A 13114-nucleotide genomic window follows, 5' to 3' on the forward strand; every position below is an offset into this window, starting at 1 on the left:
GGATTCAGGAAGGGCATCCGGAATATCAAGGGCTCAAGCCAAAAATCAGTATGCGGATCAAAAAGATCCGCAGTGGCGATTCCGTAAGGAAAAAGCCAAAAAAAACAAACAAACGAATATGTTCGTACACAATCCCCCAAGACTGTGTCACAGGCAGTGATGGTAATGGTTCTATTTCATTTGAACATGCATCAGATTACAATTGAATGCATCACATAATCAGTTCACAGTTCCACATGTCCAAAAGGAGTAGGAAGAAGCAAAGCTTATTAAATCCTACCCCTCCAGCTGGTACTTTTACAATCAGTAATTGTTACATTTGTTCACTTCCTGCTTTCCTGATATAGTTTCGTTTTTTTGTCCCGTACCGAAGTACAAGGTGATATGAGCATCCAATGACATAATGTGTACCATAGTAAGTGTCAATATAGTGATATGTATAGCACATCATGACTGGTTCAAGACTCTTCATCCTTGTATTTAGCAAACATCAACTGCTTGTATTGTTTCTTGAATTGGCTCATCGTTGTGCATTGTTTGAGGGTCTTACTCAATCCATTCCATAGTTTGATTCCACATACTGAAATGCTATGGCTTTTTAACGTAGTCCTAGCATATAAGTGTTTCAAATGTAGTTCTTCCCTGAGATCATATTTCTCCTCTCTTGTAGAGAAGTATTGGATGACATTTTTAGCTAATTGGTTATTTTTAGCCTTATGCATTATTTTAGCTGTTTGAAGATGAACTATATCAGCAAGTTGAAGTATTTGTGATTTTAGAAATAAGGAGTTAGTATGTTCTCTGTAGGCGGCATTATGAATTATCCTTACTGACCTTTTTTGCAGTACATTTAGTGAGTGAAGATTGCTTTTATAGTTATTAGCCCATATTTCCACACAATAAGTAAGATATGGTAGAACCAGAGAGCAATAAAGAGTGTGGAGTGATTTCTGATTGAGAACAATTTTTTTCTTTGTTCAATACTGAAATATTCCTGGCCACCTTATGTTGTATATTTGTAATATGAGGTTTCCAGCTCATATTTTCATCTATTGTGATCCCCAGAAATTTATTTCCGTTCACCCTTTCAATGTCCACACTGTGTATTTGTATTTGCTGGTGCGTAAATGACTATCCATTATTTATGGTTCTACTTCAAAACCTTTAGTCAAAGATCCTCTATATGACAGAACCAATGCTTAATCTTCAAAATCTCCATTCACGGCGGCTTCTGTACAGTACTCTATGTAAACATTTGAAGGAAAGAAAGAGTTGGCAAAGTGAAGGCTGAATTAATTGAAATGCTAAAAAGAGGAAGCGGCTGAGGTCGGCATCACCTTCACCTCCATCGTCATCGTTTGTTATGCCTGTTCTGTTCGTCCTCTACACTTCCTGCATGTTTGATTCTCACATCACATCACACCCTTCTTCCCCGTTCTGTCTGTTCCTCCTCTTCTCCTCTGGCTTATCTAATCCCGCCTGCACCTTTTGTACGCTCATAAAGGACCATGGGGGGGGAAGTGAATTGAAAGACAGATAGAAAGAAGCGCTGCTCCCGCTGCTGTACGCCGTCTTACCATAGTGGTGAGGATGTACTTGTAGAACGCTGACGTCATCCCCAGCTCTGACGCCTGCAGGACAAAAGGTTGGAAAATGGAAAAAATGGTGAAGAGGCGGGTGGTGAACAAGAAGAGAGAGATTGATGTTGGGAGGGCAAGTTGAGAGACACGGAGCAAAGGTGACATGTTGGGGGAACAAGGCAGGGGAGACCATGGAGGAGAGACGGTAGCATACGTTAATCACTGTTTTACATCATGAGGAACATTTGGCCCACGGCAGGCAGACGCTCCCGTGTACCCGTGCAGTGACTCAGATTCAAAACCGCTCCGAAACAAGACGTCCTACTGTCAAGCACTGCGAGCGCAAGTGATCGCTGCTGGCAGGCCATTCCTGTTCCGCATGTTGGTGCCCTCGGGGCTCGGGAAGCAAAAAATAGACCCCTCATCGGGTTACTGAAGCATATTCTGTAAAACTTCATGGGAATTAAAAGTTGTACTAATAAGCTCACTTCAGGATGTTTTTTTTTTTTTCCCGTACTGAACTCAACCCAACTGGGAACCATATCGTCTAATGTCATTATCCTCAAACCGGACAAAATCGTCTATGTTATATTTACTAACATATAAAGTATCATCTTTTATATATTTGTTATAATGATTCTGTTAGTTCTATACTACATTCTGTTTCATAAAGCGCAATGTTTCTCAATGTACTCGAGTGTGAATGATTGTTTGTCTATATGTGCCCTGTGATTGGCTGGCGACCAGTCCAGGGTGTACCCCGCCTCTCACCCGAAGACAGCTGGGGTAGGCTCCAGCAACCCCTGCGACCCTTGTGAGGATAAGCGGCAGAAAATGAATGAATGAATAATAACAATGGGCTGCACGGGGAGTGGTTACCGCACAGGCCTCACAGCTAGGAGACCAGAGTTCAATCCCACCCTCGGCCATCTCTGTGTGGAGTTTGCATGTTCTCCCCGTGCATGCATGGGTTTTCTCCGGGTACTCCGGTTTCCTCCCACATTCCAAAAACATGCTAGGTTAATTGGCGACTCCAAATTGTCCATAGGTATGAATGTGAGTGTGAATGGTTGTTTGTCTATATGTGCCCTGTGATTGGATGGCGACCAGTCCAAGGTGTACCCCGCCTCTCACCCGAAGACAGCTGGGATAGGCTCCATATTGTATTAATGTAGAATTATTTATTATATTATTATTCTGTTTTATGGTTATCCCACATTCTCAGTGATACCCAGTGTTTTTTCCCAATATATATATATAAACCGCCTTTCTAAAATCTGACATTGCTGTTGGTCAGGTACAACTCAGGAGTACCCCAAGGCTCTGTTTTAGGTCCATTGTTGTTTTTCTTGTGACGTATTTTATTATGATTAACTGAATATGCACCCACATTCCAAAAACATGCTAGGTTAATTTGGTGACTCCAAATTGTCCATAGGTATGAATGTGAGTGTGAATGGTTGTTTGTCTATATGTGCCCTGTGATTGGCTGGCGACCAGTCCAGAGTGTACCCCGCCTCTCGCCTGAAGACAGCTGGGGTAGGCTCCAGAAGGCCTCCCTCGTGAGGAGGTAGAAAATGAATGAATGAATGAATCATATCTTGATGAGATGGTGTAAATTGGGTATATTATAGCTAAATTAAGTCACAATGAGACGCACATTGTGTATTCTCATCATTAGTGAGTCCCGTTTCCTGTCCAAATTAAGTTGTTAATTGATTTACGGGAGCATTCAGTAGTATCTATTGAGATATCGATCTACTATCAGCAGGGTTGCTGCACTAACAAAGGCAGGAAACTGCTTGGGGACTCTAGAATCCAGAGTATGTTGTATGTATGCTGAGCTGATCCCATATGGGTGACTACATGTGGTTCCTCATACTGCTCAGGTTTGGGAGCAATCCAGAATGTTAGCCTAAGTCATGGCTGTGTTAGCTATGATTGATGCATAAAACAATATCAATTGCATTGCCTCCGCTTTGCTGAAATGGCCTGTTTATATGTTGCCCTCAGTCTCATGTTGGATAAAGCCACAGCCTCATGCCAAGAAGTAATGGTAATGGTTTTATCTCATTTGAACATGCATCAGATTACAATTGAATGCATCACATAATCAGTTCACAGTTCCACATGTCCAAAAGGAGTAGGAAGAAGCAAAGCTTATTAAATCCTACCCCTTCATCTGGTACTTTTACAATCAGTAACTGTTACATTTGTTCACTTCCTGCTTTCCTAATATAGTTTAATTTTTTATTTTATTTTTTTGTCCCTTACCGAAGTACGAGGTGATATGACCATCCAATGACATAATGGGTACCATAGTAAGTGTCAATATAGTGATATGTATAGCACATCATGACTGGTTCAAGACTCTTCATCCTTGTATTTAGCAAGCATCAACTGCTTGTATTGTTTCATGAACTGCCTTATCGTTGTGTAAATTCAAGAAACAATACGAGCAGTAAATACATATGTATTTGTTACATTTGTTAAATACAGATGTTGTTTGTTATTTTTGAAAAGGAAAAGCAAATTAATCTCACGAGCGACAAGAGTGTTTGTTTATCGTGTATTGAATGTTCACTGGTGGAGAGGTCTGACCTTCTTCAGGATGAGGTAGGAGACGGAGGCGTTGGCGTCGATGATGATGGTGGCGACTTTGTCGTCACGTATCTCCTTCAGCAGCGGGGTCGGGTCCAAGTTGTCATCCAGCATTCTGACTGACAGCGTCTCGCGGGAGATGAGGAAGCGACGCACCAGTTCCTCCAATCTCAGCAGGCCTGAGGCAGAGCAACATGGGAGTCAGCCTGCATATCAATGTCTCTATCAGCAGACGGCAGGCAGAAGCCTTGCAGGAACTGTTAAAAAAATGGTCATATATCTCCGGGTTGCATGTGTGACAACCTCAGCTGAGTTTTACTTTGAGTAAATTGTTTCTTCATACGTATTATTTCACTTTAAAACTTCATACACTCACCAAAGGCAACTGTGATAACTATAATTGACTTAATATGCTGTAGTAAAAACAAATGGACAAAGACATGCGTCAGACCCGGAACGTATTAGATCAGCGGTTGCCATGGCAACCACAAAGATGCTCATCTTCACTGCGACACCAATCAACATAATTTTCATGCTGCAGACTACAGTATAACTGTTGCTTTAGATATATGTCCATCTATCAAGTTGTTGATCTATAGCAGTGGGGAAATAGTAGGGCGGGTTCCCCTGGGATGGGGGTGGGGGATGGGAGGGGGGGTCGCAGGGAACTGTCAGGGAGGACTTTCAATGTTAGTGCAGACCTGCCAACCTGTATGACTTTCTTGTACTCAGCATGCGATATGACTGGAGAATACGCTTGTATGCTTCACTGCTCTCCATTTTGTTGCACTTGGCTGCTTTCAGTTTCGATTTCAGTCTATATAGTACAAATAAATAAATAGATAAGAGTATTTCAAATCAAGGGGGGGCGCAAAAACATTTCTGTCACTTGTGGAGGCATGACAAAAAATAATAATCATTGAAAATTATAAAAACATATGGGTCTTGAAAGTTGTCTAAAGGATTAACAAGTAATTAGAAAACATGTGACATTCCAAAAACATACATGCTAGGTTAATTGGTGATTGTGCAGGCCTCACAGCTAGGAGACCGGAGTTGAATTCCACTCTCGGCTATTTCTGTGTGGAGTTTGCATGTTCTCCCCGTGCATGCGTGGGTTTTCTCTGGGTACTCCGGTTTCCTCCCACATTCCAAAAACATGCTAATTTATAGCCATGTTCTAATCTTGTGACATCTACTATACTCTTTCTTTGGCAGGAGCCAATCACAAGCTATAAGGGAACTCACGTCGAGCTTGTTATAACTCATCAGAAATCACAGGAGGTCATTACTCAGTATAACACTCTCACTCACAGTGTCATCTTAGAACAGCAACACTAGATTAGCTAAGAAATATATAAAACAAGTACCAATATGGTCCGGTTTCCTCCCACATTCCAAAAACATGCTAATTTATGGGCATGTTCTAATCTTGTGACATCTACTATACTTCAAAACTGCTACTAATCTTTTAAATCCTGTGCTGCTCGCTCGGCAAGAGCTCTTTCTTTGGCAGGAGCCAATCACAAGCTATAAGGGAACTCACGTCAAGCTTGCTAACCCATCAGAAATCACAGGAGGTCATTACTCAATATAACACTCCCACTCACAGTGTCATCTTAGAACAGCAACATTAAAAAAGGGTAGCTAAGAAATATATAAAACAAGTACCAATACGGTCCGGTTTCTTCCCACATTCCAAAAACATGCTGGGTTAATTGGTGACTCCAAATTGTCCATAGGTATGAATGTGAGTGTGAATGGTTGTTTGTCTATATGTGCCCTGTGATTGGCTGGCGACCAGTCCAGGGTGTACCCCACCCCTGGTGAAACAAGTGATGGATACTGTAGATATTGTGTGGTTCTCATAAACAAGCCCAAACAGGGACACATGTTACCGTTAAGTAATAAGATTGCCCAAACTTTTTCTCCCAAGGGTTCCATAAAGAAAAAAATGAAGATGCTGGGTTCACTTTAAAGTAAATTATTACACTTGAATTTATTCTTAAAGAAAATGAATGCAGGTCTAACTATGCTATACACTTAATTACTGTTTATTTATGTTGTTTAAAATATACTGGGGACTAATAAAAATGAGATGCAGGCTGCAAATGACCCCCTGGCTGGTCTTTAGACACGGCTGTGTTGGAACATCATTAAAAAGAACATTTTGCAAAATCAGGGACCTTTTGAAAAAAATGCTAAAAATCATTCCGGTGTACCACACATCCTTTTCTATTTTTGCAGTGTCAGCTATTACTGTTTTTCATTTCGTGGAGTAACTGTTTTTTTTTGTTTTTTTTAAACCTGGAGGTAGAAAAAAAAGGGAGAGAACAGCTGGAATTGTAACAAACAAAACACAGAAATTCAGCACTTCAGCTGATTGGCTTTCTGCAAAGGAAACTGCTTGTGGGTAATGAGCATAAGCGGTGGCAGTGGAGACTCACTTGACACTGACTGGATAGTCTACACTTTGCCTTTTTCCTAATTGTAATTCTATAGTAAAACACCCCCCAGTTATGTAAATAAGCAGCAGGGGAAAAGGGGAGGAGGGTGGCGTCATGCATCTGGATGGGGAGAGGTGGCTGGATAGAGCCCTTCAGCAGGAGAAAGCCTCTGTAAGGAGAGGGGTAATCACTGAACCAGGCCAAAACTTTAATTAGTTTGAGGAAGGTGGGGAGAGAGAGAGAGAGAGAGAGAGAGAGAGGAAAAAAAAATCAATGCACTTTACAGCTTCCTCTCTTCCCTCACTCTGCTAGTGTCACATATTTTTACCCCCACATCTCTCTGCGTCTGTATCCATCTTCTATTGTGCAGCTCCTCCCCCCTTTTTTTGTGTGTGTGTGTGTGTGTGTGCAACATCCTCTCCGTCCTCCACCTCATCCATCTCATGACATCTGCTTTAATGGAATTAGTCTCTGATAGCACGTTGTTATCCAGGCACGGCGAGAGAAGGATGCGTCGGAAATGACCCCAAAATCTTCTGGCCGAGTGAGGATTAATTGCACAGCGGGCCGTTAATAAAGCGACGCCAGCTTTGCCAAAAAAAAAAAAAAAAAACGTTACTAAAATTGCTGTGGATAGATGGTGTCAGTGTAACAAACAGCTAAAGCGACTCTAATTGAAAGTAAGGCTGCACTGTGAGGTAAACAACATGATGAAGACAAGTGGGCTGGTTGTCTGCCACCTCGTATCACACACACACACATAAACACACACACACACACACGGCTTACAGTATATACTGTACACACTGTACATGCAAGCTGGGAAAAGTGAACAACAAAAAAAATCATGCAGGAATAAGACAATCAAACACACAAGAGGCAGCGCCACCACATGTACGTACGCCCCCACAGTCATTCAGTGTAGAACAAGCTCAGTGAGTGGCAGTTAGCACCTTTCCTGCAGCCATGGCAACCGACTCCATGGCGATAAGATAGCACAGCCAAGTGGGTCAGAGTCTTGCAGCATAACCTTGTAAAAATATAGAAAAAAAGACTAAAAAAAAAAAAAGACACACACCGAGGAGGCAAATATATTGTACTAGGGGTAGGAATCACTGCGATATTAAAGCAATGACGTGATATAGTCATGGAATTCATGAACAAAAGTAAAATGGCCACACCGGAACGATGCAAACTACTCATTAGCCAGAAGATTAGGCTGGAATTTGATAAAAAGTACAGAGATTAGCTTAAAAAAATCATCCATCCATCCAATTTCTGTACCACTTATTCTCATGAGGGTCACGGGGGTTGCTGGAGCCTATCCCAGCTGTCTTTGGGCGACCATTGAGGTTCACTCTAGACTGGAATCACAGAATCATTCATTCATTTTCTACCGCTTATCCTCACGAGGGTCACAGGCGGTGCTGGAGCCTATCCCAGCTGTCTTTGGGCGACCATTGGGGTTCACTCTAGACTGGAATCCCAGAATCATTCATTCATTTTCTATCGCTTTTCCTCACAAGGGTCACGGGGGTGCTGGAGCCTATCCCAGCTGTCTTCTGACGAGAGGCGGGGTGCACCCTAGACTGGTCGCCAGCCAATCACAGGGCACATATAGACAAACAACCATTCACACTCACATTCATACCTATGGACAATTTGGAGTCACCAATTAACCTAACATGTTTTTGGAATGTGGGAGGAAACCGGAGAAAACCCACGCATGCACAGGGAGAACATGCAAACTCCACACAGAGATGGCCGAGGGTGGAATCGAACTTGGGTCTCATAGCTGTGTGGCCTGCACACTAACCACTTGTCCACCTTGCAGCCCTTCACAGGCATCCTGGAGCCTTATTTATGATGGTTGTGAAAAATCACCATTACATTATAATATGGCTACACTACCTTACACTTCTTTATGCATTAAAAAATATCACATTTGGAATACAGGAAGTGAATAAATGTACTGCAATAGATGTGAAACAGATGAGGGGTAGAATTAAATAAGCTCTGCTTCTCCCTACTCCTTTTGGACATGTGGAACTGTGAATTGAATTATGTGATGTATTCCATTATAACTTGATGCATGTTCAAATAAAATGAAACCATTACGAATACCATACACAGAAAGCAATGTGATATATTACAAATTGGATATATTGCGCCACCTTTATGTTCCCCAACATATTCTATCATTGCTTTGAACAAAGGATGAAAAATGTCATCTGAAAGCTCTCTGGAGTCAATAAAAGACAAGTCTTTCAGGAATTGGGCTTATTAAAGCCGCAGCTCAATTCAAGCCAGAAGATAATGATCGGGCTCTCAGTGATGCTATCGGCTTTTGTTTGTCTAAAAAAAAAACAAAAAAAAACTCCACAGACATCATCAGACCTCCACTACAAAGTGAGCTCTAATTTCGTAGACCAGGCACGGCGCACCTGAACTGCACAGCACGCTTTGTGATTTCCGGCGCAGCGCACCCACGCCTCTGTCACTTCCTTCAGCGTAAGTTGCAAAGAGGGAGGAGAGAAGGGTTTAACACAGCTGAGTGTTATCTTAACCAATAAAATGAACGCCTCTCATTGCTTTTAAATGCGCCGAACACAAAGCACCATGTTCGTCAGCTCGTGGGATACGGGGATCAGCATCACGCCACATCACCAAATACGAGAACTTTTGATGGTATATTCCCGGTATTTCCTCCTCGAGAAAAAATTAACAGTAAAAAAATATATCTGACAGCCACATTTTAAAAACCAACTTTATATTAATCGTTGTGTTTAGTTAATTATTAGTCATCTAATTGGTCACTTTCTATGTTTCCACAAAGCCTGCGCTGCCTGTTGGCTCATTTGCATACTAACAGTGATTGGATGCTTACTGAGCGAAGGGGAAGGAGGACAATTACTAGAAAAATGTATATCCTGTTTCAGACAGTTACATCACCTGCGCATCACCTGCGCCAAAAATAGACCAGGTCGGACCTGGCGAGCTTTCAGCGCACCAAAAACTGAAAATGTGGACAACTCCCATGGGGCGCCGCCACGCCCATGTCAGCGCAGTACAGTCAACCAAATTACCGAATTGGCTGCGCAGAGTGGTGCGCTGTACCAAATTACCACTATGTGGCTTGTGCCACTATGCGCCACCTTGAGCTGCGCCACGGAAATAGAGCCCGGTGTGTTATTATGCACCACAGCATGCACCATCTACCCTTTAATTCCTGTCTAACGAGAAACTGCATAATCAATCAATAATGTGCTCTTTCAAAATGAAAATATAGAGGAACTATTGTGACTAACTCACACCCCCCTCCGTGCTCTTAAAGCTGTCTGACTGCCTCGTAATTTTCCTCCAAAACTGGAAAGCATTCCAAAATAATTTTTATTAGATGAGTGGAGTCTGACAACCCTCAGAGGAAGATGAGAGAGACAGACAGTGTGCAGGAGTATAATAAATAAGAAGCCTGAAGCGTGAGCAGAGTTCTCACACAACTTTATGATCGCTGTCCAAACGCTGCAAAGCATTTGAGGCGCACACAAAGGAAGCCAACGCCAACACGTACATTGATCGCAGTCACACAAACACAGACACACAAGCTAGGTTTTAAAGCTTTTTTTTGAAATTTTAAGCTAAAGAAAAAGCAAAACATAAGTTAATCCTTTAATGTGAACTAACATCATTCATTCATTTTCTACCGCTTATCCCAGCAGTCTTCGGGCGAGACACCCTGGACTGGTGGCCAGCCAATCACAAGGCACATATCGACAAACAACCATTCACACTCACATTCATACCTATGGACAATTTGGAGTCGCCAATTAACCTAGCATGTTTTTGGAATGTGGGAGGAAACCGGAGTACCCGGAGAAAACATACAAACTCCACAAAGAAATGGCAGAGGGTGGAATTGAACTCGGGTCTCCTCGCTGTGTGGCCTGCGCGCTAACCACTTGTCCGCCGTGCAGCAAAATAAAGATTAAAAATGTGGGAGGAAACCGGAGTACCCGGAGAAAACCCACACACGGGGAGAACATGCAAACTCCACACAGAGGATGGAATTGAACTCGGGTCTCCTAGCTGTGAGGCCTGTGCGCTAACCACTTGTCCGTCGCGCCGCCCAACATCACTCATTCATTCATTCATTCATTTTCTACCGCTTATCCTCACAAGGGTGCTGGAGCCTATCCCAGCTGTCTTCGGGCGAGAGGCGGGGTACACCCTGGACTGGTTCGCCAGCCAATCACAGGGCACATATAGACAAACAACCATTCACACTCACATTCATACCTATGGACAATTTGGAGTCGCCAATTAACCTAGCATGTTTTTGGAATGTGGGAGGAAACTGAAAAATAAACACCAAATTTTGGTTTCTTTTCTGCAATATCCTTGTGTCTCATGTTAAAATCTTCCATGAGGTTTTATGTGTATTCCAATGTATATGTTTGCAAGGTACCCACATTAGCAGGATTTTATAACTTTATAACACTTCTAACACTTTACAAAGGCGTCTACTTACATTCAGCCTTAGCGCAGACCAGGCTGGCTGAAGGGTAGCTGAAGGAACGCAGAATGGCCGCTATGGCCAAGCTCAGGTCCTCGTTGCTCGGGTACAGAGTGACGGAGGCAAAGCGGAGATACGGTAAGCGTGGCGTCTCTTCTGGACCGATTTTGACATGCGGGATCTGCAAGGAAGGAGGGAAACATTAGAAGCAAACATGCAGTAAAATCATCACCATCACGTGATTCTTATAGCTCACCTCCTTCTCGCCGCATATGTGACTGACAGTCGAGCCAGAGGCAGGGCTGGAGGCGGGGCCTATCACAGAGACGACGCCTTTGGGTAGAATCTGACACACTGAAAATGATATTGAAAAAACAAATTAGAAGAAAAACGAATGTTAGACAGGAAGAGAGAAAAAGTATGGACAGTTTTTTTTCTCTTTTCATTTATTTCATTTCATTCATTGTCTTCGGCCAAGAGGCGGGGTACACCCTGGACTGGTCGCCAGCCAATCACAGGGCACATATAGGCAAACAACCATTCACACTCACATTCATACCTATGGACAATTTGGAGTCGCCAATTAACCTAGCATGTTTTTGGAATGTGGGAGGAAACCGGAGTACCTGGAGAATACCCATGTGATTAATCACGATTAATTAATTTAAAAACTGTGATGAATCTGATTAAAATGTTTCATTATTTTACAAACTTAGTTCATTAATTCATTCATTCATTTTCTACCGCTTATCCTCACAAGGGTCGCGGGGTGTGCTGGAGCCTATCCCAGCTGTCTTTGGGCGAGAGGCGGGGTACACCCTGGACTGGTCGCCAGCCAATCACAGGGCACATATAGACAAACAACCATTCACACTCACATTCATACCTATGGACAATTTGGAGTCGCCAATTAACCTAGCATGTTTTTTGGAATGTGGGAGAAAACCAGAGTACCCCGAGAAAACCCTGGACAGTTTTTGTAGCGGTAAAAATGTGTTCATTCGGATTGGCACTTTTCTTACAAAGGTTCAATTCCTTCCGTTTGAGCAAATAAACCGAATGCAATTGGAATATTTGGGTCCATGTATACGTGGCTACTGACATGAAAAAAATCGAATACAGGTCACATCTGAGCAAAAAAATTGTAATTGACTTGCAGTGTGTGTATGTGTGTGTGTGTGTGTGTTCCCACCATGACAAGTCCCAAAATTGGAAGCTAAAAAACTCGATTGACCAGTACGTGCTCGGGTCATTGATCAATAGCGGTACCACACTCACACGTCCGCCTGACAAACACAATTAAAAAAAACATAAACAGGCTTAAAGCCCAAACATCTGCTTCTGGCTGCTGTCCTTAACAAGCAGATGTTTGACAGCAACATAGGAAACACACACACACACACACACCATACACACCATACACACCACTCAGCATCCACTTTACAGTTGACAACATCCTCCCACCCAAACTACATTTCCTTCTTATTTGGACATCACTTCTGACCTACGTCTCTAACCCCTGGAGGAAGGGGGGAATAAAGAGCAAAACAAAAAAAAATCAATCTGTGACAAATTGTCCTGTCTATCTTGAGAAGAAGCGTAAAAAAAAAACAAAAAACAAGCTGTTCTCCCAGAAACACAAATACTACACAGGCTTGAATTTGATCACCAGGACAAACCTTTAGGTCAACAAGGGGCGTTATCTCATGAGGCGAGACCAAGAACATTGCAGGGAGAGTCAAAAGAGCTTTGGGGGGATCTTAACAGCTCAAGTAGGACTATTTGTCTACGTGTCACGATTCTCAAACTCTGTTACTAGGACCACTGGTGGGATGTACATGAAATATATATGAAATTATTGTACAAATAGCAATTTATTAACCAAATTTGACATTTTCCTCGCAATATTAAATGACAATAATATCCATTTTCTATACCGCTTATCCTCACAAGGGTTGCGGGGGTGCTGGAGC

The 13114-nt window shown here is 42.5% G+C and overlaps 1 protein-coding gene across 2 annotated transcripts in view; it reads right to left on the reverse strand.

Annotated features, from left to right (window-relative positions):
• Positions 1-13114, reverse strand: part of grik5 (glutamate receptor, ionotropic, kainate 5) — a 194757-nt gene that overhangs the window by 67723 nt on the left and 113920 nt on the right. For both annotated transcript variants that reach the window (XM_058053106.1, XM_058053105.1), the window contains exons 7-10: positions 11398-11495; positions 11157-11322; positions 4182-4360; positions 1578-1631 (exon numbers count right to left, since the gene is read on the reverse strand). In XM_058053106.1, the coding sequence (XP_057909089.1) occupies positions 1578-1631; positions 4182-4360; positions 11157-11322; positions 11398-11495 (497 nt within the window). The remainder of the gene's footprint in view (positions 1-1577; positions 1632-4181; positions 4361-11156; positions 11323-11397; positions 11496-13114) is intronic.

The sequence above is a fragment of the Doryrhamphus excisus genome, chromosome 17 (assembly GCF_030265055.1).
Source record: "Doryrhamphus excisus isolate RoL2022-K1 chromosome 17, RoL_Dexc_1.0, whole genome shotgun sequence".
Taxonomy (NCBI): domain Eukaryota; kingdom Metazoa; phylum Chordata; class Actinopteri; order Syngnathiformes; family Syngnathidae; genus Doryrhamphus; species Doryrhamphus excisus.